The 27,698-nt window shown below is 39.7% G+C and overlaps 1 protein-coding gene across 2 annotated transcripts; it reads left to right on the top strand.

The window, feature by feature from the left end:
* On the top strand, window positions 1-24,321 carry tmem120aa (transmembrane protein 120Aa). 2 transcript variants are annotated; one of them, XM_061963062.1, is made up of 13 exons: window positions 1-151; window positions 6,957-7,075; window positions 13,915-14,046; window positions 14,117-14,176; window positions 14,254-14,349; window positions 16,178-16,267; window positions 18,037-18,102; window positions 18,185-18,246; window positions 20,917-21,009; window positions 21,081-21,145; window positions 23,857-23,925; window positions 24,003-24,148; window positions 24,257-24,321. In XM_061963062.1, the coding sequence occupies exons 1-12, from the start codon at window positions 74-76 to the stop codon at window positions 24,117-24,119; spliced, it is 1,047 nt and encodes a 348-aa protein (XP_061819046.1). In that variant the 5' UTR covers window positions 1-73; the 3' UTR covers window positions 24,120-24,148; window positions 24,257-24,321. The 2 variants fall into 2 exon arrangements, with proteins under 2 accessions (XP_061819046.1, XP_061819045.1); XM_061963061.2 differs by lacking the exon at window positions 24,257-24,321 and having other exon boundaries at window positions 24,003-24,249.
* The last annotated feature ends 3,377 nt before the right edge of the window (window positions 24,322-27,698 follow it).

Here is a 27,698-nt window from a genome sequence, read left to right as displayed (position 1 = left end):
AAGACTGTTGCGGAACAACTGTTGCACACACTCATCACAAGAACATTTCCCAACTCCTGGACGTTTTGGCGACATGTTGTTCAGTCCAGCCGGCGTGTCGGAGTGTTTTCGAGAATGGGGTGACATAGAGAAGGACTACCAACAAATTCAAGTGAGTTTTATTCTCCCATTTGTGTGTTTGAGAGAGAGAGAGAGAGGTGTTAGCTTGTGGTCGAACGTCAGCTGGACATTGCTAGCTCGCGTGCAGCCCGGTGGGCGGGAACAAGGCGTCGCCGGGATCCGCCCTCCTTATGCTAATCATTTATATTATCATTTTTCTATAAAAGTGATCTTTTTTGTATTGTGTTGAAGTAAATTGTCAAATGGTAGCAACTAGCAAGCTAAATCGACACAGTGGCTCCTAGCCTTTAGTGTGAAGTTGCTATAGTTGCGAGCGGCACCGGGGTTTGCGAGCGGCACCGACACATGTAATTTTAGTTCATTTCCACACTTCTCAACCCCCAGTAACAAACCTAAGTATGTTTATTTCGAACATGCATACAGTTACAATATGAAAATCACATATTTCCATTTTCTCATCGCAATACGCAAAAAAAAAAAGAGTATCAAGAAGCCACTTTTCTACTTCAAGTGAGTGCTTTGTAGAGGAAATCAAATGGATATTCATTGAAGTAAGACAAGCTTATAATTACTCTACCATGAATTGACTAATGTGGACCCGGACTTAAACAAGTTGAAAAACTTATTGGGGTGTTACCATTTAGTGGTCAATTGTACGGAATATGTACTGTACTTTGCAATCTACTAATCATACTTGCCAACCCTCCCGAATTTTCCGGGAGACTACCGAAATTCAGCGCCTCACCCGAAAACCTCTCGGGACAAATATTCTACCGAAAACCTCCCGATTTTCAGCCGGAGCTGGAGGCCACGCCCCCTCCAGCTCCATGCGGACCTGAGTGAGGACAGCCTTTTTTCAAGACGGGAGGACAACAGGGTGACAAGAACTAAATCATCCAGACTAGGAATAAATTGTATTATTATGTTTATTTTACCTAAAAATAAATATATTTATTAATTTAAAAAAAATATTTTTTTTTTACTATATTTTGCTAAAATCATCAAAATTAATTGTATTTTTATTTGTATTTTTTCTGACTCCTTATTACATCCAGCCATAGAATTATACATTAAAATAAACATTTGAAATAATTAATTTTAAATTACAATAATTCATTTAAAATGACCACATTTAATTATTAATAGAATTGCTTGTTTATCAACAACTTTAGCATTTTATTCATTACATTTTGAAGCTCTCAGAAGCCAAGTTATGTTATGTTATATTCCTTAAAATTTATTTATGCAAGTTTGAAGTATCAATTATCTAAACACAGTTTTGTTTGCATATTTTCAGGATATATATATATATATATATATATATATATATATATATATATATATATATATATATATATACATACAGAATGTATGAGATACTTGACTTGGTGAATTCTAGCTGTCAATATACTCCTCCCCTCTTAACCACGCCCCGCCACGCCCCCCACCTCCCGAAATCGGAGGTCTCAAGGTTGGCAAGTATGCTACTAATAAAAGTTTAAATCAATCAAACTCAATTGTTCTGGTCTGTACCAGTTAAAATGTGTCAAAATGGATCTTTAAAAGCATAATTTGGATAGTGGGTTGGTCTCCTTAAATCAGTGGTGTCCAAAGTGTGGCCTGGGGGCCATTTGTGGCGCGTAGCTATTTTTCTTTACGGCCCGCGGCACAGTGGTTAGCATTCTTATATTACCATGCTAGCTTTTTTTTGTGCTAATTTTGCAGGTATACACATTAGCGTGAAATATTTTGTTACTCCATAAACATGATAGTTTTTGTTTTTAGCTAGTTTTGTATGTATGCACTTCAATTATATTTTGAAGTGCATGGTGGTGTGGTGTTCGGGTCTGTGGGACCCATTTTCATTTTTTATCAATAGAAAAATGATACAATTAATTAATTTTTCAAACTGAGACTCTCTGACTTTGGCTCATTTTCTGTGAAGAACATATATCAGAATACATATTTAATGACAATTGTCGGAGGCAGATATTTACATATATCCGAATTTAAGTGTTACTTCTTTTTATTTCATAATCATATTACAAAACTGCTAGTGTTTTTCTTCCAATTGTGGTCTTTTGGTTTTCTGCAAAACTGTGTGCTTAACCTTGAAGTGAGGAATGTTAGAGAGAGAGATAATAAGCATGTGTTTTGGCTAGCGAGACATGACTGCCAGGGGCGGAGGAAGAGAGACTTAAGAGGAGAGGGGGTTTGGTCAAGAGGGCAGACCATCTTAGCGGCGCGATAGAATGTTCTATGCTGGACTGGTCTCAATGTATACATGCAAAGCTTTGCAAATATATTACAAAATACCTATTCTGTCTCTGGTGGTTTTTCAACTCAGCTTTAAGTGTCGTAAAGAGCTTGGGAGCGACTTGTGACTTGAATTCCCTGGGAGGAACAACTGGTCCAAAACGCAACACCACACACCATGCACCCCCCCTACACATTTCTATTACATATAAGATGTCCGGGTCCACTGGACCCGGGGCTAATAGAAGTGTGGAAATTGATGTTCTGTGTACCACACGCAACCACCGACCCACCCACACATACACACACACACACACACACAGCAGGCCTAGACAGGAGGACAGACTGTAGGTACACAGAACATCAGAGGGTCAAATGTGCGAGAAAATGAGGGCAGACAGTGTTGACAAACAATGTTGCAACCTTGTGTGGGAACCGCAGGTGCAGAAACACAAAAGAAGAATCCCTGTGGGATGCAGAAACTGGCAGAGACATTATCCGTGCAACGTTCATATTGTTGTTACTCAGCCAGCGTTTGTGGGTCTGATGGACCCGTTGCATTTTGTGGCTTTTAATGCCTCACAATCGAACACTTTTATGTTAAAATACTGAACAGATGTTAATTGGGATAAGGTAAACATCTGTTCAGTATTTTAACATAAAAGTGTTTGATTGTGAGGCATTAAAAGCCACAAAATGCAACGGGTCCATCAGACCCACAAACGCTGGCTGAGTAACAACATTATGAACATTACACAAGGGTTAAACACATTTTTCAGGTACACATTTCTGAGTAATCTATTTTGATACTTGACACATATTACAATTGAAATTTTAGTATTACATGCTAGCTTTGTTAGTAAATTAAGCAGGTATACACCTCAGTGTCATATATTTTGTTACTTCACAAATGATATGATGGGTTATACTTGTATGGCACTTTTCTACCTTCAAGGTACTCAAAGCGCTTTGACGCTATTTCCACATTCGCCCATTCACACACTGGTGGCGGCAGCTACTATCTACCTAACCACGACTCATCAGGAGCAAGGGTGAAGAATCTTGCTCAAGGACACAACGGACGTGACTAGGTTGGTAGAAGCTGGGGATCGAACCAGGAACCATCAGGTTTCTGGCACGGCCACTCTCCCAAACCTTGCCACGCCGTCCCCTTCATTACATGAATGATACCTGTTGGCGTGCTAACTTTTATTTTTTAAGCCAATTTTGCATGTATACACCTTAGTTACATTTTGGTACTTGATGCGTGATAATGTTAGCATCCTAACATTTTAAACACATTTTTCAGGTACACACCTCAGAGTAATATATTTTGTACTTGACGCATGTTACAGTTCGCATTTTAGCATTCTAATAATAGCATGCTAGCTTTTTTGCGGGTATACATTTCAGCTTCATATGTTTTGTTACATGCTAGTTTTTGTTTTTACCGTATTTTTCGGACTATAAGTCGCTCCGGAGTATAAGTCGCACCGGCCGAAAATGCACAATAAAGAAGGAAAATAACATATATAAGTCACACTGGAGTATAAGGCGCATTTTTTTGGGAAATTTATTTGATAAAAGCCAACACCAAGAATAGACATTTGAAAGGCAATTTAAAATAAATAAAGAATAGTGAACAACAGGCTGAATAAGTGTACGTTATATGAGGCATAAATAACCAACTGAGAACGTGCCTGGTATGTTAACGTAACATATTATGGTAAGAGTCATTCAAATAACTATAACATATAGAACATGCTATACGTTTACCAAACAATCTGTCACTCCTAATCGCTAAATCCCATGAAATCTTATACGTCTAGTCTCTTACGTGAATGAGATAAATAATATTGTTTGATATTCTACGGTAATGTGTTAATAATTTCACACATAAGTCGCTCCTGAGTATAAGTCGCACCCCCGGCCAAACTATGAAAAAAAAACTGCGACTTATAGTCCGAAAAATACGGTAGTTAATTTCTCAGGTGTAGACCTCAGTGTCATATATTTTGGTATTTCACTAATGCTAACTATAAGCATTCTATCTTTAGATTGTTGTTTTTATCCCATTTTGCCAATATTTTTTGTTTATGTGAGACTATCTGGCCAGCTTTGTCTCTTCAGCATTCATATGAAACCTCTATTGAAATTACATTTTTTTAGATCTTTGTAGCTGAGATAGGCTCCGCGACCCCGAAGGGAATAAGCGGTAGAAAATGGATGGATGGATAGTTCTTTAGGGAAATATCTATACAAGGGCTGCAACAACTAATCGATTAAAATCGATTATAAAAATAGTTGGCGATTAATTTAGTCATCGATTCGTTGGATCTATGCTATGTGCCTGAACAAAGGCAATTTATTTGTTTTTATTTTATTTTTTAATTTTAATTTTTTATAAACCTTTATTTATAAACTGCAACATGTACAAACAGCTGAGAAACAATAATCATTTTAATTACAGCAAGGTGGTCTTGCCGCTTGGTCTTAGGCCTGTCGCACCTCCACCGGTGCCTGTGGTGGACTGTGCATGGCAGGGACGTCCTCTTCCCTGAGGCAGGCCTAAACCTGACCGCATACCAGAAAAGGTTTTGCTGCAGGGTCTTCAGCTGGGGACCACCTCTCATTGATGTTTCGCCCCTTAGCCCAGAACATCTCCCGGTGGCGGGGCAGTGAACAGGGACGTCTCCCTGACACCCTCTGCAGCAAAACCTACTTGGATGTTGCTCCCCAAGCCTTGTCGCGTCGTTTGAGCCAGAGCCAGTGGCTAGCTTTCTCTGCCTCTTCTGAGAGCTCCTTGGTGGATCTGCTCAGGGTGGCTCCACGTAGTCCCAGGTCCTTGAGCAGACGTGGTGTTGATCTGCCCACAAAGCCTCTGGCTCCCACCTCCACCGGATACAGTCTCACCCTCCATCCACTTTCTCTGCACTCCGCGACCAGGTCTGCATACTTTGCCTTCTTTCTCTCATAGGCAGCTTCCAGTCCCTCCTCCCATGGCACTGTCAGCTCAATCAGTACTACTGACTTCAGAGCTGCAGACCACAGCACCACATCTGGTCTTAAGGTGGTGCTGCATATCTCCTGTGGGAACTGGAGCTGCCTACGCAGGTCCACTTCCATCTTCCACGCCGCCCCTGGTGTTAATAGCTTGGCGGGTGTTCTCTTGCTGGAATGTGTCGCAGGTTCCCCCTGCCTTAGGAAGTGGATCCTGCATTGGCTTTCTGCTGGACTCTGTGTGTTTGCCTCCTGCCGACTTTTCTCCAGCACCTCTGCCAGCTTGCTGAGCACTTGGTCGTGCCGCCATCTGTGCCGACCCTGTGTCAGCGCCATTTTGCAGCCTGACAGAACGTGCTGGAGTGAGGCATTGATGGTCCCGCAGAGGTCGCAGGATTGCTCTGTGCCAAGCCATTGGTGGAGGTTTTTTGGGCTCGGGAGGGTGTCATATGTTGCCCTGATGAGGAAACTGAGCCGAGCCTGTGGCAGTTTCCAGAAATCTGCCCAGCTGATTGCTCGGTTCGAGACACCCTCCCAAGTTGTCCACCTCCCCTGCTGCCCCTGTGCCACAGACCTTACTCTGAGCTCCTCCTGTTCAATCCTGGTGACCTCAGCAACAACAAGATCCTTCCTCTCTTTCCTGCCTGCCTTGGACCATAGAATGGGTGGATCACTCCATCCAAGGCCTGCCCGGCCTGTCTGGACCATGCCCACGACTTCTTGATGTTGCAGTCTCCCCATCGCCTTCTGGACTTCCTCCTTTGCCCTCCACTTCCTTCCAGTTTCGACTCTGGCCTTTGCATCCGCCACCGCCCTGTCGGAGGAGTCCCTTAGCTCCATCACCAGTCTTGCCTTCTCCTGCCTGTAGCCCAGGGTGATAGATTTCAGGGGTAGCTGGAGTGAGTTCCATCCATACAGGCCAGCAGCTGAGAAGCACTGTGGCAGGCCAAGCCATTTTCGGATGAAAGAGTTGGCTTTTGCTTCCATCCGGCTTACGGCTGATGACGTGACTTCGCACAGCTTCAGAGGCCACATCATCCTTGGGTACAGGGTGAAGTGGTAACCCCACACCTTGTACTTCCCAGGTAGCTGGCTTGCATCGATCTTGGACAAGCCCCCCGAAAGCTGCTGGAGGATGATTTTTCCCATGTCCTTGTCTGAGAGATCAGGTGTATAGAGTCTTCCCAGGCTTCGGATGGGCTGATCCACGATGCAAAATAAGTATGGTGCCAGTATGCTGTTTTTTTTTCAATAAAGTACTGGAAAGGATAGAAATGTAGTTTGTCTCTTTTATCCGATTATTAATCGATTAATCGAAGTAATAATTGACAGATTAATTGATTATCAAACTAATCTATACATTGTAGTGGTTTTGAAGGTGAAAACTACCAAAGTGAAACCCACATATTTTGATTTGTGCAGTCTGTGTTTGGGAACCCCTGCCTTAAGTGGTAGAAATGTCATTTATACCTGTTACACAGTTATTCCTTATTCAATGGCAGCCAAAATAGACCCCAGCTTGCCATAAACCTTCATAGTTGAAGCGGTGGAATGATCTAATCTGCTTCGTCTCCTGCCAGGACACCCATCGCCTGTACAAACTGAAACTTGAGGAGGTCACCAAACTGCAAGTCAGCTGCTCCACCGCCATCGAGCGTCAGAGGAAGAAGCTGAAAGATCTTTCTGCATCACTAGAAGAGTAAGACTTGATTGGATTTTTTCCTCCTAAAGTTCAGGAAACTTAAGTTCCTGGAGCTTAAAGTTCCTGCAGAAGTGTGTGGTTTGGGTTTCCACCGCATTTCAGACTTTAGGGTAGTTTATACAAATCAGGCTGATGACGTGCGGAGGAGCGGTTTAGCATATTTCTATTTTGATGCCATGTAAATAAACAGACAATGGTCATATTTATTTTGCTAAAGTTCAAAGTGATCATATTACGATGTTTTTTCTACATTTAAAACACTTCCTTGTGGTCTACATAACATGTAATGGTGGTTCTTTGGGCAACATTTTGCATAAAGTATGTGCAGACCGTTTTCAAGCCGCTTTCTGACCGTAAGGAGGTGCTTCCATAGCGAGTCTACGACAGATATAAGTTTGAACTATATGCTACTTTGTATTAGAAATGGCAACAGCAGAGGATGCATGTGCATGTACGAGCCAGTCTGCCCCACAACAAGATAATAGAGAAAAAGAAGGAGCTTATTGGACTAAAATGGTGGTCTCGCACAAAGCTCTTAGGTAAATCTTTACCTTTTATCAGGGGTCGGCAACCCAAAACGTCGAAAAAGCCTTATTGGACCGAAAATACAAAAAAGAAATCTGTCTGGAGCCGCAAAAAATGAAAAGCCGTATACAAGTGTTATAACGTAGACAACACATGACGTAAGTGTCTATATTAGCTTTAATAGTCTACTATCAAAATAACTTTAAAAGTCTTATATAAATGTGTAGGCCAGGGGTCGGCAACCTTTACCACTCAAAGAGCCATTTTGACCCATTTTACAAGTTAAAGAAATCAATGGGAGCCACAAAACTCTTTTGAAATTTAAAATGAAATAACACTGCATATAAAGGTTTTTTTTTTGCTTTGTGCTATGTATAAACAAACTATTATGGGTTACATTTATGAAATCAATGAACGACTGCAGAGAAAATGAAATAACATTTCTGCATGCAACAAAACGTTTTTAACTCCCATGAATTGATTTACGTGGACCCCGACTTAAACAAGTTGAAAAACGTATTCGAGTGTTACCATTTAGTGGTCAGTTGTACAGAATATGTACTGTACTGTGCAATCTACTAATAATTAGCCCGTAAGAGTTTGGGCTGCAAGGGATTCTGGGTATTTGTTCCGTTGTGTTTATGTTGTGTTAAGGTGCGGATGTTCTCCCGAAATGTGTTTGTCATTCTTGTTTGGTGTGGGTTCACAGTGTGGCGCATATTTGTAACAGTGTTAAAGTTGTTTATATTGCCACCCTCAGTATGACCTGTATGAGTGTTGATCAAGTATGCCTTGCAGTCACTTACCTGTGTATGCAGAAGCCGCATACAACTTTTGACTGGGACGGCACGCAGTTAGTATGGTGAAAAAGCGGACGCGGGCGCGACGACGGGTCATAGAGGACGCTAAAGGCAGAGCCATCACGGCACGCCCTCAATATCGTTGTACGGGTGAAAATCTGAGAATGGTTGCCCCGGGAGATTTTCGGGAGAGGCACTGAAATTCGTGAGTCTCCCGGAAAAATTGTGAGGGTTGGCAGGTATGCAGCTGAGCCGCATCAGACTGATCAAAGAGCCGCATGCGGCTCCGGAGCCGCGGGTTGCTGACCCCTGGTGTAGGCGGATGAACATGAGCCAAGTATTAGATAATAAATAAAGAACTAAAGTACATGTAAGTAAGTACATTTTATTTATAGATCGCTTTTCACAGATAAAATCACAAAGCGCTGAACAAAACATAGGTGAAGTAAAACAACAATTCAATGAAAACAACAGGGGCAACATCATAAAAAGGATACAAAGTGGATTAAAAATGATAGTTAAAAGGTGCATTAACTAAAAGCTTTACTAAAAAGAGAAGGTTTCAAATGTTTCTTAAAAGTTTCAACACAGTGAAGATCACATATTTTTATTTTTTTGTTTCTCCACTCGGGCTGATGTAACAGTTGGTTGGGGGGGCGCATAATAAATGAAAATAACATAACATAACATAACATTGAGTGACAATGGTAAAAGGTATTAATTTGATGTTTGGTATTTGGACAAAGGACAGGTTTGCATGAACATAAACACTGTAGATCATGGGTGTCAAACTCCGTCCCGCGGGCCAAATTTGGCCCGCCGTGTAATTTCACTTGGCCCTTGAGGCGATATCAAATTACACGAGAGCTGGCCCCCCGATTATATATAGCGGCGGTGCCGCGGTAACACCGCATTCACCGCTAATTCTCATACTTGCCAACCCTCCTGGGAGACTCTCAAATTTCAGTGCCTCTCCCGAAAATCGTCACGGCCGCTTTTCATCCAATCCAACGAGTGCTGGCCCAGTCACATAATATGTGCGGCTTCTGCACGCACACACAAGTAAATGCAATTCATACTTGATCAACAACGATACAGGTTACACTGAGGGTGGCTGTATAAACAACTTTAACACTATTAGAAATATATGCCACACTGTGAACCCACACCAAACAAGAATGACGCATTTCGGGAGAACATCTGCACCGCAACACAACATAAACACTACAGAACAAATACCCAGAACCCTTTGCAGCACTAACTCTTCCGGGACGCTACAAGGTGTGTGTGTGTGTTTATTTAAATTGTATTTGATATGCCATTGATATTTTATTATTATTATATTATTATTTGAAACTCGATTTTGCATGTCACTATAAAGTTATTTAAGCCTTGCTTGTTCAATATTCAATGCAACACTTGTTTGGGTCCCTATTAAAAAGGTTAATTTGTTCAACCTTGGCCCGCGGCTTTGTTCAGTTTTAAATTTTGGCCCACTCTGTATTTGAGTTTGACACCCCTGCTGTAGATGCTAACATGTCTTCACATGTGTTTGCATATAACATTTGTTATGCAAGTCAAACATGTAAAATGTTGGCTGACTTCAACTTGTTTCTGCTTGTTTGCTGCTCTTAAATAAGCAGGAAGCTTTTTGGAAACGTTGTATCGTTGACGCAGTGATTTTGTGTAGTGCCATGTCCGTTTGACAGTGCTAACATTTCACCACGATGTCTGTCTTATTCATTTTTAAATGTTAGCAAAACCTCTTTCTCATCTTCTCTAGGCCCTTCTTTTGTCATCGTCGTTCTGAGGCATCTCTCTTTATCGGCACTCCGCTAGTTCGACGTCTACCTGCGTGTTAGCTAGCTTGTTTGAAGAGCGATTTTAAAATAAAAAAACATCCAATGTGGAATGTCAGACATTAATTACGATGAAAATCAATATAGTATACGATTAGGGTAATTAACTCATACTTGCCAACCTTGAGACCTCCGATTTCGGGAGGTGGGGGGTGGGGGGCGTGGTCGGGGGTGGGGCGGGGGCGTGGTTGAGGGCGTGGTTAAGATATATATATATATGTATATATATATATAAGAAATACTTGACTTTCAGTGAATTCTAGCTATATATATCCATCCATCCATCCATTTTCTACCGCTTATTCCCTTTTGGGGTCGCGGGGGGCGCTGGAGCCTATCTCAGCTACAATCGGGCGGAAGGCGGGGATATATATATATATATATATATACATATATATATTATATATATATATATATATATATATATATATATATATATATATATATATATATATATATATATATATATATATAATTAAAAGAAATACTTGAATTTCAGTGTTCATTTATTTACACATAACACTCCTCTACTCATTGTTGAGTTAAGGGTTGAATTGTCCATCCTTGTTCTATTCTCTGTCACTATTTCAGAACACACACATTATACAAATATACATTATAAAATCAATAAGAAAACGGGAGCTCTAATTTGGGAGTCTGAATTAGGATCAAAACTTCCTATATAAACATTGCGTACTCAAGTCGCCATTTTGTATTGACTGTGCACTGGATTCATTCACAAATACAAACTACAACTCACAAACACTTTAGAGTTAGGCTCCATCATCAGAATGTGTACTTAAACTTATAAAGATCACATGGATATTATTCAGTGAGTTGATTCACCAAAACTAACCTGTTATACAGGAGGAAAAAGCACACAGGACGTTTCAATTGTTCACAGACTGGTCGCGCTCATCAGAATGACATGACACATCCGGTCTGCAGGTGATAGCATTCAATTGGGAAGAAACGCCCTACTGCCCCCTACTGACCAATGTGAATACTGATAAATGTGTAATGACAGCTCCAAAAACTAATTCAAACCACAAAATAAAATAAATAAATCAACACAAAAATGTGACACATTATGGGTGGGTCACATATGCATGTACAACAGGCTGTCAACACGTCACTCAGGTCCGCATGGAGCTGGAGGGGGCGTGGCCTCCAGCTCCGCCTGAATTTCGGGAGATTTTCGGGAGAAAATTTGTCCCGGGAGGTTTTCGGGAGAGGCGCTGAATTTCAGGAGTCTCCCGGAAAATCCGGGAGGGTTGGCAAGTATGAATTAACTGTCAGGTTCAAACTCCGATGACATCTATTAAACAGACAAGAAGCAAGGAATCATGCAGAGACAGTTAAATTTTGCTCAATGAGGAGAGACGTTTTTGGGCTGTATTCTAGTTACAGATCCAAACTACGCTCTAAAATCCTGCCCAAATGCTTCCTCTATTTATTTGCGAGGTCCCTGGTTACATCACTGAGGCTGTCGCTGAGGGAAGGGGGTAATCTCAACAGCCCAAGTTAGACACAATATATGACTATTAATGAAATGCAAATGTGCTGACACTTGTGATAACTCCCTGTCTCTGCTTTGTCTGCGTCTCGGTACTCGATGTTCGGCCTTGGCAGTCAGCAGGCCGAGTCTGGACACAACACTGATACGATCCCACCTCACTCCTACCCACTTCTCCAAAGTGGGCTGGCTCAGGGTGGAGGACAGAGTAAAACAACTTGCACTGAGCCTAGTCTATAAAATCCGCTACACCTCCCTGATACCGAAGTACATGTCAAACTACTTCCAACCACAACACCAGGGGGAGCTCCACTAACCACGTTAAACCCAGATTCCGATCTAACAAAGGTCTTTTCTATATATTGGTCAATTGTACGGAATATGTACTTCACTGTGCAACCTACTAATAAAAGTCTCAATCAATCAATCAATCAAATGGCAATCTTTTGGACTGCCAGCTGTCCCTTTGCACAGATAGAAAAGTACAACTTCAGCACAATTGATAATAACTATAGCAACGGCCCTTAAGCATAAGAGTTGTGTGATAATATACTGTATACGTAATTATTCTAACATTAACATACTTTTTAAGTGTGTATTTTTGAAGTAAAAAAGGATTATTCTGCTTACCGTAACCTTCATTTTATTTATGTTATAAAAAACGCATCATCAACATTGAAACTTTTAACGTGTGTGCATTAATAATAAATAAAAGTAGAACATTCCAGCGAAAAATTTGACGGGCCTTTTATCTGTGCTGTGAACCTCTGGCCCGGGGGTTGAAACTAAATAAATTAGCTAGAATGCTAGCATGAAACGTTAACACAATAACAATAGCATGCTGAGGTTAGCATGATGACGTGAGAAAAGTTAGCTAAGATTGTGTAAAGCATGAAAAGCCATTATTTTTAGGTTTAAACAACAACAAAAAAAGAGCTAGAATGCGAGCATAAAACGTTAGCATAGGAAAAGTTAGTGTACTTCTAAGTTAGCATTGAGTATCGAGAGCCATGATTTTTTGTTTTCTTTTTCAAAATAAAGTTTTTATGCATGATATTTGAAATGTTTTAGGGGACAATAATGGAATGATTATTTCCTCTAAGAGATTAGAACCGTTTATAAAGCTTTACTTATTATGCAAATAATAGACTATATACAGTACAGCCATTCATGCAATATATTACTTATATTTTTCTCAAGTCAAAAAAAGTGTTTTGGTATAAAAAAAAAAGAAACATATTTCGAAGATGTGGCGTCATGTATCATGCCGTGGCGGTGCGCCACGATCAACTACATGTAGGGGAAACCCTGTTTAGCAAAATTAGCTAAAATGCTAACATGAAACGTTAACACAATAACAATAGCATGCTGAGGTTAGCAAGATGACGTGAGAAAAGTTAGCTAAGATTGTGTAAAGCATCAAAAGCCATTATTTTTAGGTTTAAACAAATAAAATTAGCTAGAATGCGAGCATAAAACGTTAGCATGATAACATAGGAAAAGTTAGCGTACTTCTAAGATAGCATTGAGTATCGAAAGCCATGATTTTTACTTTAGTTTTTTTTTCAAAATAAAGTTATGCATGATATTTGAAATATTTTTCAAACTTATTGTGGCTGCTACGCAAATAATAGACTATATACAGTACATGCTCGGTTGGTAGAGCGGCCGTGCCAGCAACTTGAGGGTTCCAAGTTCGATTCCCGCTTCTGCCATCCTAGTCACTGCCGTTGTGTCCTTGGGCAAGACGCTTTACCCACCCGCTCCCAGTGCCACCCACACTGGTTTAAATGTAACTTAGATATTGGGTTTCACTATGTAAAGCACTTTGAGTCACTAGAGAAAAGTGCTATATAAATATAATTCACTTCACTTCACATATACAGTATATTTTTTTCAAGTTAAAAAAAAGTGTTTTCATGTAAAAAAACAAACCTATTTCGAAGATGTGGCGGTGCGACATGAACCTTTGCCTTGTTTTTAATTAATATATAGGCCTACTGCGCTACTGGTCATTACGGTGATAGTTGGAGACCAAGGTGTTTTCTGAGGTGGCATTTGGGAAAAACGGTTTAAAAACCACTGAACTACGCACATTTTTGTCACTTTTGTACTGTTCTTTCTTTGCTTTTTAAGATGCCAAGTCAAACATCCAGAGCTCAAGTTAAGTCGGCAGGAAGCGCAGTCCATCGCCGACATCAAGATGTCAATCGAAGAGAGAGACAACGCCTTCTCCGAGATGGAAGCCTTCCTGCCAAAGAAGAACGGGTATTTTCTTTGCTGCGTGGTGTAGCGAAGCCTTAACGTGCCACTGACTCCCGCTTCTTGCTCTTCCCAGGTTGTACCTCACTCTCGTTTTAGGGAACGTCAACGTCACGCTCCTCAATAAGCAGTCCAAGTAAGCGTCCGCCACCCGTTGTCATGGCGACGGCCTTGCTGACGCTCACGTCCTAAACGTCTTTTGTCACACCACAGGTTCGCCTACAAAGACGAATACGAGAAATTTAAGCTGGTCCTCACCGTCATCCTCTTCCTCTTCTCCTTCACCTGTCGCTTTTTGTTCAGCTACAGGTGGGAACGTGCGCGCCACATGACTTCCTGTGTAAAAAAAACAACTAAACAATAAGTAATGCAAAGACAAATAATCTGTTCCAAGGTCAAGCTGTGGCCATCATAAAACTTGTATTTACCGTACAGGCAATGTTTTAGGTCACATTTCATATGCTTGATCTCCTTTATTATAGCTTTCCTTTTTCATACTAAAAATCATCAACCTATATTCAATTGAATAGACTGCAAAGACAAGATATTTAACGTTCGAACTGGAAAACGTTGGTATTTTTTGCAAATATTAGCTCAAAAAAGCTGGCACAAGTGGCAAAAAAGACTGAGAAAGTTGAGGAATGCTCATCAAACACTTATTTGGAACATCCCACAGGTGACCAGGCTAATTGGGAACAGGTGGGTGTCATGATTGGGTATAAAAGCAGCTTCCATGAAATTCTCAGTCATTCACAAACAAGGATGGGGCGAGGGTCACCACTTTGTCAACAAATGCGTGAGCAAATTGTCCAACAGTTTAAGAACAACATTTCTCAACCAGCTATTGCAAGGAATTTAGAGATTTCACCATCTATGGTCCGTAATATCATCAAAAGGTTCAGAGAATCTGGAGAAATCAGCACGTAAGCGATGATATTACGGACCTTCGATCCCTCAAGCGGTACTGCATTAAAAAGCGAAATCAGTGTGTAAAGGATATCACCACATGGGCTCAGGAACACTTCAGAAAACCACTGTCAGTAACTACAGTCGGTCGCTACATCTGTAAGTGCAAGTTAAAACTCTACTATGCAAAGCGAAAGCCATTTATCAACAACACCCAGAAACGCCGCCAGCTTCGCTGGGCCCGAGCTCATCTAAGATGGACTGATGCAAAGTGTAAAAGTGTTATGTGGTCTGACGAGTCCACATTTCAAATTGTTTTTGGAAACTGTGGATGTCGTGTCCTCTGGAACAAAGAGGAAAAGAACCATCCGGATTGTTACAGGCGCAAAGTTGAAAAGCCAGCATCTGTGATGGTATGGGGGTGTATTAGTGCCCAAGGCATGGGTAACTTACACATCTGTGAAGGCACCATTTATGCTGAAAGTATATACAAGTTTTGGAGTAACATATGTTGCCCTCCAAGCAACGTTATCATGGACGCCCCTGCTTATTTCAGCAAGACAATGCCAAGCCACGTGTTACAACAGCGTGGCTTCATAGTAAAATAGTGCGGGTACTAGACTGGCCTGCCTGTAGTCCAGTCCTGTTTCCCGTAGAAAATGTGTGGCGCATAATGAAGCCTAAAATACCACAAAGGAGACCCCCGGACTGTTGAACAACTTAAGCTGTACATCAAGCAAGAATGGGAAAGAATTCCACCTGAAAAGCTTCAAAAATCTATCTCCTTAGTTCCCAAACATTTACTGAGTGTTGTTAAAAGGAAAGGCCATGTAACATAGTGGTAAAAATGCCCCTGTGCTAACTTTTTTTCAATGTGTTGCTGCCATTAAATTCTAACTTAATGATTATTTGCAAAAAAAAAATAAGTTTCTCAGTTGGAACATTACATATCTTGTCTTTGCAGTCTATTCAATTGAATATACCGTAAGTTGAAAAGGATTTGCAAATCATTGTATTCTGTTTTTATTTACCATTTACACAATGGGCCAAATTCACTGGTTTTGGGTTTTGTAGATTAGGAAAAAAAAGCTTCCAAAACGTAAGCCCATGAATTAATTTACCTATTTTAGAATTTATATTTTTAATACAAACCTGTAATAGACAAACATATAAACAACATTTCTGGCCAATCGACTGTCACAGTATTTTTCTTTTTCTTTTCTTTTTCCAGAGCCTTAGACGCCTTGTTCAACTTCCTGCTGGTGTGGTATTACTGCACGCTCACCATCCGCGAGAGCATCCTCATCAACAACGGCTCAAGGTCCACAATTAGGACAACCTACTAATAAACTGCGTGCACTTTTAACATGGGCCAGCAGGGGGCCTAAAGCACTTTAGAAGCCGGCAACATGAAAAAGCTAGAATTGGTTCTGTATTCTAACTCAGGGGTGTCCAAAGTGTGGCCTGGAGCTCATTTTTTAACAGTCCTATTGTTGCTATTTTAATATTAGCATGCTATCTTTTTTTTGTGCTAATTTTGCAGGTATACACCTAAGCGCCACATTTTTTGCTACTTGATGATTTATACCTGTTAGCATGCTAACGTTGCTAATTTTTAAGGTATTCACCTCAGTCATATATTGGTACTTGATGCATACTAATGTTAGGTTAGCATTTAAACATTTTTTTACTAGGTACACACCTAAGTAATATATTTGAGTATTTCTCTAATGTTAATTGTAAGTATGCTATTGTTAGCATATATGGGTAATACTGTTAGAATGCTAGCTTATTTTCTAATATTGGAGGTATACACCTCAGCACCAATATTTTGTCACTTGTCAAATGATACCTTTTAGAATGCTAAAATTAAAATTCTAGCTTTTTTTTAGATAATTGTAGGTATACACCTCGGTCATATATGGTCCTTGATGCATGCAAACATTAACAGGCTAGCATTTGAAACCATTTTTTCAGGTACACACCAGAGAGTAATATATTTAGGATTTTCTCTAATGCTAACTGTAAGCACGCTATTGTTGGCTTGTTTGCATTGTATTGTTAGCATGCTAGCTTATTTAGCTCATATTTTTTGTTACTTGACGCTATCCAGACAGCGTGCTAACTTTTAGCATTTAAATTTAGCTTTGTCTCTTAAGCATTCTACTGAAACTAAATTTTTTTTTTTAGTTTTTGAAAATAATGTACTGGTTTTGACGGTGAAAATGACCAAAATGGCCCCCGCATTCTTTGATTCGTCAGTCTGTGGCATACTTGCCAACCTTGAGACCTCCGAATTCGGGAGATGGGGGGGCGGGGTTTGGTGGTAGCGGGGGGTGTATATTGTAGCGTCCCGGAAGAGTTAGTGCTGCAAGGGCTTCTGGGTATTTGTTCTGTTGTGTTTATGTTGTGTTACGGTGCGGATGTTCTCCCGAAATGTGTTTGTCATTGTTGTTTGGTGTGGCTTCACAGTGTGGCGCATATTTGTAACAGTGTTAAAGTTGTTTATACAGCCACCCTCAGTGTGACCTGTATGGCTGTTGACCAAGTATGAATTGCATTCACTTATGTGTGTGTAAAAGCCGCATATATCATGTGACTGGGCATGCTGTTTGTATGGAGGTAAAGCGGAAGTGACGACTGGTTGTAGAGGACGCTAAAGACACGCCCCCAATATTGTTGTCAGGGTGGAAATCGGGAGAATGGTTGCCCCGGGAGATTTTCGGGAGGGGCACTGAAATTCGTGAGTCTCCCGGGAAAATCGGGAGGGTTGGCAAGTATGGTCTGTGGCCCTCAGCGGGAAAAGTTTGGACACCCCTGCTGACAGTTATTGAACATATTTCAGATTTATGTGTACAGGGTAATAAACAGTATTGTACCTGCAAAACGTGCAGTTATGTCTTGCCAAAGCATTTTCCAGCTGGAAAATGTGGAGCGAATGGACTTGTGAGACAGCGCCCTCTGCTGGATTCTGCCATCTATCTCTTTGTTTTAAAGCAAGCATAAGAAAACAAATGAAAGCAGCGAAAAGAAAAGGCATGTGCAGCAGTTTGTATTTAAAAACACCAAGTTGTCCCTTGTGGCCCCTAGGATCCGAGGCTGGTGGGTGTTCCATCACTACGTGTTCACCTTCCTGTCTGGAGTCATGCTCACGTGGTAAGGACAGCTTGCCGCCGTGTTGCCTCTCTAGCGCCCACGAAGGTCTTTGCCTAAAAAGTCTCGCCTTCTGTGCTCGCAGGCCCGAGGGGACTTTGTACCAGATGTTCCGGAACCAGTTCCTCTCGTACTGCTTGTACCAAAGTATGACATCGCTCCAACTGGCATCACAAGCGTAAAAAGAAGCTAAACACTTTTACTAGCACAAAATCGCAATGTGGTGTTACTCGAACGCACACATTATCGCCTTTTTCACAGCTCTTGGTTGTTTCAAGTGTAGAAAGAAGTTCACCACTAGCGGTGTGAATCTTTGGGCACCTGACGATTTGATCCCATTCCAAATCCTGGGGTAACGATTCCATTTAGAATCGATTCTCGATTCAAACCGGTTAGAAAAGCTGCTTCCGGTTGCATGGAGATGGTCTTTTTAAAAATTGGTTCTTAAAAAAAAAAATTCAAAATATATTATTGGAAAATTATGAAACAATTTAGAATCAGGATGAATAAGAATCGCGATTTAGACGTTAATCGATTTTTTTTGCACACCCCTAGTAAATGGATCCACTTTTTTTTTTTTTTACTTCCTGCTTCTCCAGACATGTTTATTAGGGATGCACAAACAATCGATTCACATCTGAATTGCGATTTTCTTTCCCCCTTTGTCTTCTAAATCAATTAAAAATTTTCAAAAATCTTTTAATTGTTTTATTTGGTATAATAATTATAATGAAACTTTTTCAAAACCTGTTACAGGTCAGAAAAGCTCATTCTGATTGCATGGAGATAGCCTAAAACGTACTTAAAAATATATATATAAATACAAGAATTGTGATTCGGATGTGAATACATTTTGTGTGCACCTTAGTAAATTAGATCCACATTTATTTTTCAAACGTGTTTTCAACTTCCTTCTTCTCCAGATTGATTACTTGTTTATTAGGGGTGCACAAAAAAGGATTCACATCTGAATTACGATTCTTATTAATCCCTACTCTAAACAGATTCAACATTTTCAAAAAGCAATTAAAAAAAAAGTTTTTAATTTAAAACAGATTTCCGCCATGTATTATTTGGTATAATAATGCTATCTAAAGCAGGCCCGCAAACACATGCAAATTCATGATAATCTTTGTAGGATTGCTTTATAATTTACCATTTCAACCTCCAAATACAATTATTTATTACCTGAATCTTAATTATCAGGGCCGTGAATCTTTGGGCACAATTTGATTAGATTATTGGGGGTAACGATTCAATTCAGAATCTAAAAAAACAATCTTGATTCAAAATCAATACTTTTAAATAACATTGGGTGCCAGTTTTATGATTAACTGCATTCCTCCATAAAATAGATAAACAGCTGTGATAAATGTCTATATTACTTAAAAGAAAACTGGTTTTGTTGAATAAATTCTGGGGATAAGTTGATTGGCAACACTAAATGGTCCCTAGTGTGTGAATGTGAGTGTGAATGTTGTCTGTTTATCTGTGTTGGCCCTGTGATGAGGTGGCGACTTGTCCAGGGTGTACCCCGCCTTCCGCCCGAATGCAGGTGAGATAGGCTCCAGCACCTCCCGCGACCCCGAAAGGGACAAGCGGTAGAAAATGGATGGATGGATGAAATAATAATGAAATATTTTCAAAACATGTTAAAGGTCTTAAAAACTCCTTTTGGTTGCATGGAGATGTATTTTTAGAAACTGATTTTTATTTATAAAAAAAAATGTAATAGATTTTTACAATTATCATCAGGATGAACCAGAATTGCGATTCGGATGTGAATCAATTGTTTGTGCACCCTAATCCACATTTATTTTTTTCAAACGTATTTTTCAACTTCCTGCTTCTGCGGATTGATTACTTGTTTATTAGGGGTGCACAAAACATTGATTCGCATTTGAATTGCGATTTTCATTCATTTCTATTCTTAATAGATTCAACATTTTTCAAAACTCATTAGGCCATCAGATCGTACCCGCGAGAGTATTAGTGTAAACGTGTAATATCTCCATCTTGTTGACTACTTTTGCAGTACCAGTGGAGTATACATATAGCTATTGGTGGGTACCATCTGATGGCTACTGCACTGTATGCTGTGTTACGTGGATTTTGATAAAAAACTGTAGCACTTTGAAACACTGTAACTTGACCGCCCACTGATTTGTAACTGGCACTTTCTATATGTATTGCACTGGTATTTTTAATTCATTTCAATTTTGTTATGTCCTGCGTAATTTTAATTGTGGATGTTAAATGTGCCATAAAAGGACCACAGACGGAAATTAGAATGGTGCTAAATCTGGTAACTGCACATTGTCCTTCAAATAAACGAAAACGTTTATTTAAAGCTGATTCTCGCAATGTATTAATTGGTATAGTAATTATAGTGGAACTTTTTCAAAACAGGTTGCAAGTCAGAAAAGCTCCTGGTTGCATGGAGCTAACCTAAAAATGTTTTTGTTTTTATAAAAAGAAAATAGATTTTTGAAAATTTCGAATTGATTTGGAATCAGGTTGAATAAGAAAAACAATTAATTTGTGAATTAACTATTTTGTGCACCCCTATCAACCACTGTGTTAGCTTCTAGTGTTCCAACTAGTCTTCGGTTGTATTACTGGTTTAAATGTAACTTAGATATTATATATTGGGTTTCACTATGTAAAGCGCTTTGGGTCACTAGAGAAAAAGCGCTATATAAATATAATTCACTTCACTTCACTACTGTCTTCAGCATCAACTCTTAACAGCGGTTCACTTCTTTTTACACTTCCATGCCAGTTGAAAACAACAGTGCTGATGTTTCCCCTCGTTAGGCTTTGTGCAGTTTCTACAGTACTACTATCAGAGTGGCTGCTTGTACAGATTACGAGCTCTGGGAGAACGACACAACATGGACCTCACCGTCGGTTAGTGCACACGCGCTGGTCACATCATTAGGTACACCCACAGTCTAATTTGTTTCCCTTGTCTTGTTCAGAGGGCTTCCAGTCGTGGATGTGGCGAGGACTCACCTTCTTGCTGCCTTTCTTGTTCTTTGGTCACGTAAGTTTAGAACTAAAATATATTTTTAGCTTGGATATGTTGTATTCTTCATGAGTTAATGGAACAGTCCACTGAATCCTAGTGAAGTGTGACATGTTGTGTCCCCCATACAGACTTATCAACATTAGTGCTGTGCAATACGGACAAAAATATTTATCCCCATAGAAGTAATTTTATATCCTGATCACTAAATAGTATTTTTTCTTAGAATTGTATGTACAGTGGAACCTGGATTTACAAACTTAAGTTGTTTCTTGAACAGGGTTCGTATGTTATAGAATTTGATCATTTTCAATGATAGTACTGTCAGTAAACATTCTGTGGTACATTACATGGAACATGTAAGGGTCAGAAAGAGGTTGGTAGATGAGAATTAATCTAAAAGTAAAATATAGTGTGGAAATGCACCCAATTGCATAAAATTCAGTCTTGATTTTCAATATTTAATTTTGGGATTTGCTTGGCAGTCTGCGACCCGGACAGGGACAAGCGGCAGAAAAAAGGTAGATGGATGACAATTAGTGCTGATTTTTTCTCTATTTTCTCAAAGCGTGCTCACATCCCTGCATATTGCTGCAATGATCAACATTTGTCCATCCATCCATTTTCTACCACTTGTCCCTTCCTTGGTTGGGGGCTGGAACCTATCCCAGCTCCACTCGGGAGGAATCCAATCCAATCCAATCCACTTTATTTATATAGCTCATTTAAACAACAAAATGTTTCCAAAGTGCTGCACAACAATATTAAACACAATTAAAAACAATATAAAATAAATATGATTAAAAACAATTTCAAAGGCTAAAACCAATTAAAACAGTAAATAGAAATCAAAATTTTAAAAACACAGAGGACAACAGAGGACCACACAACTCACGTAGTGTTAAAAGCCAGAGAATAAAAGTGGGTCTTAAGACGAGACTTAAAACACTCCACTGTGGGAGCAGGATACACTCTCACTCTCATCACAGGGCCAATAATAAACATTTAAAAAAGTAAAATCCTCTTATAAATGAGCAAAATCGGCAAATGAGCAGCTGCTGACGAGAAAGAGCAAGAAGCAGACAAAGGGTTGTGGGGGGTGGGGTGAGGGGCTGTGTGTGTGCCTTTTGACAAATTCTAGAAATACTGTTACAAAAATTTAAACAAAAAAGTGGATTAAAAGAGCAAAAAATATGTAATGTAACAAAAAAAGTTGAAATATTGACGCTAAAACGCAAAGCTGACATGCAAGCAGTTTCTGTTTGAAAAAAAAAGTCTATATTTGAATTACTTTCAAAGGGAAAAATATGAACATGTCCCCTGCTCCTTTGATTTTTTCAGTGGAAAAAGTTTGGACATCCTGCTTGCCCGATTTATTGTAACTAAGAAAATGTAACAGTGTGAAAGTTGATGACTTTATTTGCAAATAAGACACTTCAATCAATCAATATCCTTTATTTAGATTTAGACTTAGACAATCTTTATTGATCCACAAGGGAAATTGTTCCACACAGTTGCTCAGTTAAAAAGGATGGAAAGGGTAAGGATGAAAAGGATAATGCAGGTATAAAGTAGACTAAAAATATACCATAGTACCAATATAAAATATAACAAATATGTAATATTTACATATTATATATACAGTATATAATATATACTGATATATTATTATATTATATATATATATATATATATATATACAGTATATAGCAAATCCTAATTACCATGTACAATATTACAGTATATGTAACAGCTGCAGCATAAAATAGAGAGTAGATTCAGCAGAAAATATACATTACAAACAAAAAGAGGTAGCTAACATGTCAGGTGTCAGGTAATAGACAGATATCATCTATTGCTGTATGGCGAGTGATTATACAACTGGATGGAGTGCGGAATGAAGGAGTTCTTGAATTGCACAGTGCGGGAAGGAAGTTGAAGAAGCCTGTTGGAGTATGAGCTCCGCTGTCCCTCAATTGTCTGGTGGAGTGGGTGGGCGGGATTGTCCATGATGGCGAGCAGTTTGTCCAGTGTCCTCCTGTCCCTCACTGACACAAACGCCTCCAATTGCGTTGTAATAGTTTTGCCGCCTTTCCGAATCAGTTTGTCAATTCGGTTTAAGTCGTTTTTGCTGGTGCTGTTCCCCCAACAAACCACTGCAAAGTACAGGGCACTGGCCACAACAGACTGAAAAAAGATCTCCAACAGTGTTTAACTCATTCAGGTTAAAATCTCTTTTCCAAGGGTGACGTGGCCAAGAGGGCAGCAAAACAAAGTTACAGAAATGCAAATAAAAACGACAGAAAAAGGCAGCAGTCACACACCACAATTACAAATAAATGACTTACATATATGTTTCAGTAAAAGCAACTTATATACAAGTACAATGCCCAATAGAAACAGTTTATCAATCCTTTAAAATAGCCTGAAGTGAATCATTTTACGCATTTTTTTACAAAATCTTTGTTTATAATTCAGGTTATTTGCTATGCGTTTGTATATCCACAGATGTTTTGGACAGCAACACGTCACATAGTGTTTTACTCTTGTTTCCTAGCGGCGATGGTTTTCTGTGGTTAGGAGTCACGTGACTTTTCTTCATATTCTGTAATGGACAAACCATACAAATAGTCATTGTGTGCTAAAACAGTACTTTTAACACTGGCTGGTTGTCATCAGCGTCCTCCCTCATGAAAATGATCAAATAAGATGTTCCTCATCGTCCTCAGTTCTGGCAGCTCTACAACAGCGTCACACTTTTCAAGATGTTCCAGCTCCCCGAGTGCAAAGAGTGGCAGGTGTGTAGCCAGCCTTCAAGCACACATTGCTGAGCACATTAAGTTGGAGGTTAACAAACGTTGTCTGTTGTGTCGAGGTTGTCATGTGCGGCTGCTCCTACATGGTGCTCTACCTGGGGAACTTCTTCACTACACTGGGCGTGGTCTACCAGAAGTACAGGCAGAACCGGGACAACAAGCCCAAGTCCTTGTAGGACCCTGTCGGGATGCATACCGAGTACCGGTATTTTTTTTTTTTTGCTACAGGTTCCAGGTGGACAATGACACGGCTATCTGTATTTTTTACCCGGCTGACCGCCATAATTATGACACGCTGTCACATTCACTTCAGGTGCCGCTGCTGCAGCTTGGAATAATCACAAATAAGGAAGCAACACCACAAAAAAGTTTGTAACAACAATATTTCCTCCTCAAAAGTCACTCACAGTCATGCACGCTAATAATACACTCAAAAAAGTGAAACATTTAAGTAATATAATAATCCAAAAAGTTGCTTTGAAGCAGTGCTTCTCAAATATTTTCTGTTACGCAACCCCTAGTGAAGTGAAGTGAATTATATTTATATAGCGCTTTTCTCTAGTGACTTAAAGCACTTTACATAGTGAAAGCCAATATCTAAGTTACATTTAAAGCAGTGTGGGTGGCACTGGGAGCAGGTGGGTAAAGTGTCTTGCCCAAGGACACAACTGCAGTGACTAGGATGGCGGAAGCGGGTATCGAACCTGCAACCCTCAAGTTGCTGGCACGGCCGCTCTACCAACGGAGCTATACTGCTATAGAGTCAACCTCCTGCCATCATAAATAACATATCAAGTGTACAGGCAATGTTCTAAGTAATGTTTTACCATCTTACATATTTCTATGGACCAGAGGTGTCCAAACTACGGCCCGCTGGCGTCTTCAAGTTGGCCCGTCAGACATCATGAGTATAATAAGGAATCTGGTGCTTTACAAATAATATCAAATATCTGACAACTTTAACATGAGAAATGTAGGTAAATGCCCAGGAATTGTGCTTTGAAATGAATGCAGCACAGCATTCACTTATATGACCCCATCCAAACAACCTTCCCTAGTCATGGCGCAAAGAACAATACAAAGACAAAAAAGTCAACATGCATGGGCACACATAAAACAACCTGCTCAATGAACTTTGAGGATATTCTAGAACAAAAGTCCACACACCATTACCATACCATACCATACCAACTTTATTTATAAAGCCCTTTAAAGACAAGCACAGTTGAAAAACAACGGGCTGTACACCACAAAAAAATGGAGGCAAAGGACAGACTAAAAAATAACATTTAAAACAGAAATAAAAATACACATTTAAAAAGCAAATATAAATTACCCTAAGAACAGTTTGTTAGATAAAAACAGTTTAAAAGTTAAAAACAGTTAAAAAAGTTAAAAGCTAAAAACAGTTCAAAGTCTCATGCTGGGTTAAAAGCCAGTGAATAAAAATGGGTTTTAAGAAGGGTCTTAAAAATAACCAAAGAAGGGGCCTGTCTCACACAAACAATTCTAAATTACACCCATTACAATGCATGATGGGAAAAATGCAAAAGTAGAAAACGTAGGAGAGAACTTTCACATCCTCTTATAATATAAATCAGTGGTTCTTAACCTTGTTGGAGGTACCGAACCCCACCAGTTTCATATGCGCATTCAAAATGAACCGTGCATGAACATCACCTTGTTCAAAGAACAAAACCAACACAGATCATGAACTCACAACAAATTACACACCTGCAAATCAGTGTGACTTCTGCGGTTGCCATATACATAATACGCCGATAGGGAGAAGTTTTTATTTACACGATGAGTCGGATGTGTCTTGACCTCCGCGGTGGAGGCTCCGCAGAACCCTTGAGGCCAAATCACCGAACCCCTGGGGTTCGATCGAACCCAGGTTAAGAACCACTGATATAAATACTATAATTCGTATATAAAATTGTTATAATTGTACCTCTGCACAACACTGTGAGCTTATTAACAATAAAATAAACAACACACCGGTCTTTCTTCGTCTCCCATTGTGGTTACAGGGAAGCCAAATACTACATACACTTTATCATATTAAAAAAAAGCATGTTCCCCTGGCATCGCATCGCGCCCCCCCAGGGGCATCCGCCCCACTATTTGAGAAGGACTGAAGCAAGATAGCATCAGTTGACAGGTCTCATCAGTCGCCGTCTGACGCCACTCCATCACGCCGCGTCAGCGGGGCATCAAAACACACCTTGCTTAAATGCAAACACACCTAATATGCAAATATATTGTTTTGATATATTTGATATGATATATCATGTAAATCAGGCCTGGGCAATTATTTTGACTCGGGGGGGCCAAATTTAGAGAAAGAAATTTGTCTGGGGGCCGGTATATCTATTTTTAGGAACACTAATACAGAACCTCACAATAATGTCTGATTGAATGCTAAAAACGTTATGACAGACCACCTTAAAAAACGGAATGGAATTTTTAATTTTTTTACTGAATGAGACACCCAGAAAGTACATGAAAATAAAGAATGTGGGATTTACAATATTAATTATGAACAATAAAACACTGAATATTGACAACATATGAACGTCACCTACCCTCTCCATCGACATATTTTACAATCAAGCGAAACCCAACAAAAATGCAACACAAACAGCGAAATATTAACGAGAAGGGTTAAAAAAAAACCCACTTACAATCTGATATATTTGATGTATCACTAAGCTTCAGAACAGTGGTTCTTAACCTTGTTGGAGGTACCGAACCCCACCCGTTTCATATGCGCATTCACCGAACCCTTCTTTAGTGAAAAATAAAATGTTTTTTTTCAAATTCAATTCATTGTTGGTAACACTTTAGTATGGGGAACATATTCTAAGTAACAAAGACTTAATATAGAGTTATTTGGTTAGGGTTAGGGTTAGAGGGTTAGGGTTATAATAAGGCCATGCCGAATAAGGCATTAATAAGTACTTAATAACGACTAGTTAAGAGCCAATATGTTACTAATTTGCATGTTAATAAGCAACTAATTAATGGTGAATATGTTCCCCATACTAAAGTGTTACCATATTTTATTACTGGTGCACAAAATGAACCGTGCATGAACATCATCTTGTTCAAACAACAAAACCAACACAGAGCATGAACTCACAACAAATTACACACCTGCAAATCAGTCTGACTTCTGATGTTGCCATATCCGTAATACGCTGATAGGGAGAAGTTTTTATTTACACGATGAGTCAGGTGTGTTTTGACCTCCACCGAACCCCTGAAGCCGACTCACCGGACCCCTAGGGTTCGATCGAACCCAGGTTAAGAACCACTGCTTTAGAACTTTGTTGTAGAAATCTCCTTCCGCGTCTGTCCCTGACAGCCGCATTTCAGGCTGGCCGCTCTGGAAACACTGTGTGGAAACGCTCCCCACCCACACTGCTTGGTACCTCGTCTGAGCTACTGTCACTTAGATTACCATAGTAACTAATTAGATTACCATAGTAACTAATTAGATTACCATAGTAACTAGTATATCATGCTAAAGCACAGATTCCAACCATTGAAATACTTTGTATAGTTCAAGACTTAGTCATTTATAAACATCACTGCACATCATAATGCATACTTGCCAACCTTGAGACCTCCGATTTCGGGAGGTGGGGGCGTGGTCGGGGGTGGGGCGGGGCATGGTTAAGAGGGGAGGAGTATATTGACAGCTAGAATTCACCAAGTCAAGTATTTCACATATATATATATATATATAT

This window comes from Nerophis lumbriciformis, linkage group LG09 (assembly GCF_033978685.3).
Source record: "Nerophis lumbriciformis linkage group LG09, RoL_Nlum_v2.1, whole genome shotgun sequence".
NCBI classification, from domain to species: domain Eukaryota; kingdom Metazoa; phylum Chordata; class Actinopteri; order Syngnathiformes; family Syngnathidae; genus Nerophis; species Nerophis lumbriciformis.
This window is presented reverse-complemented; position numbering and strand designations above follow the sequence as displayed.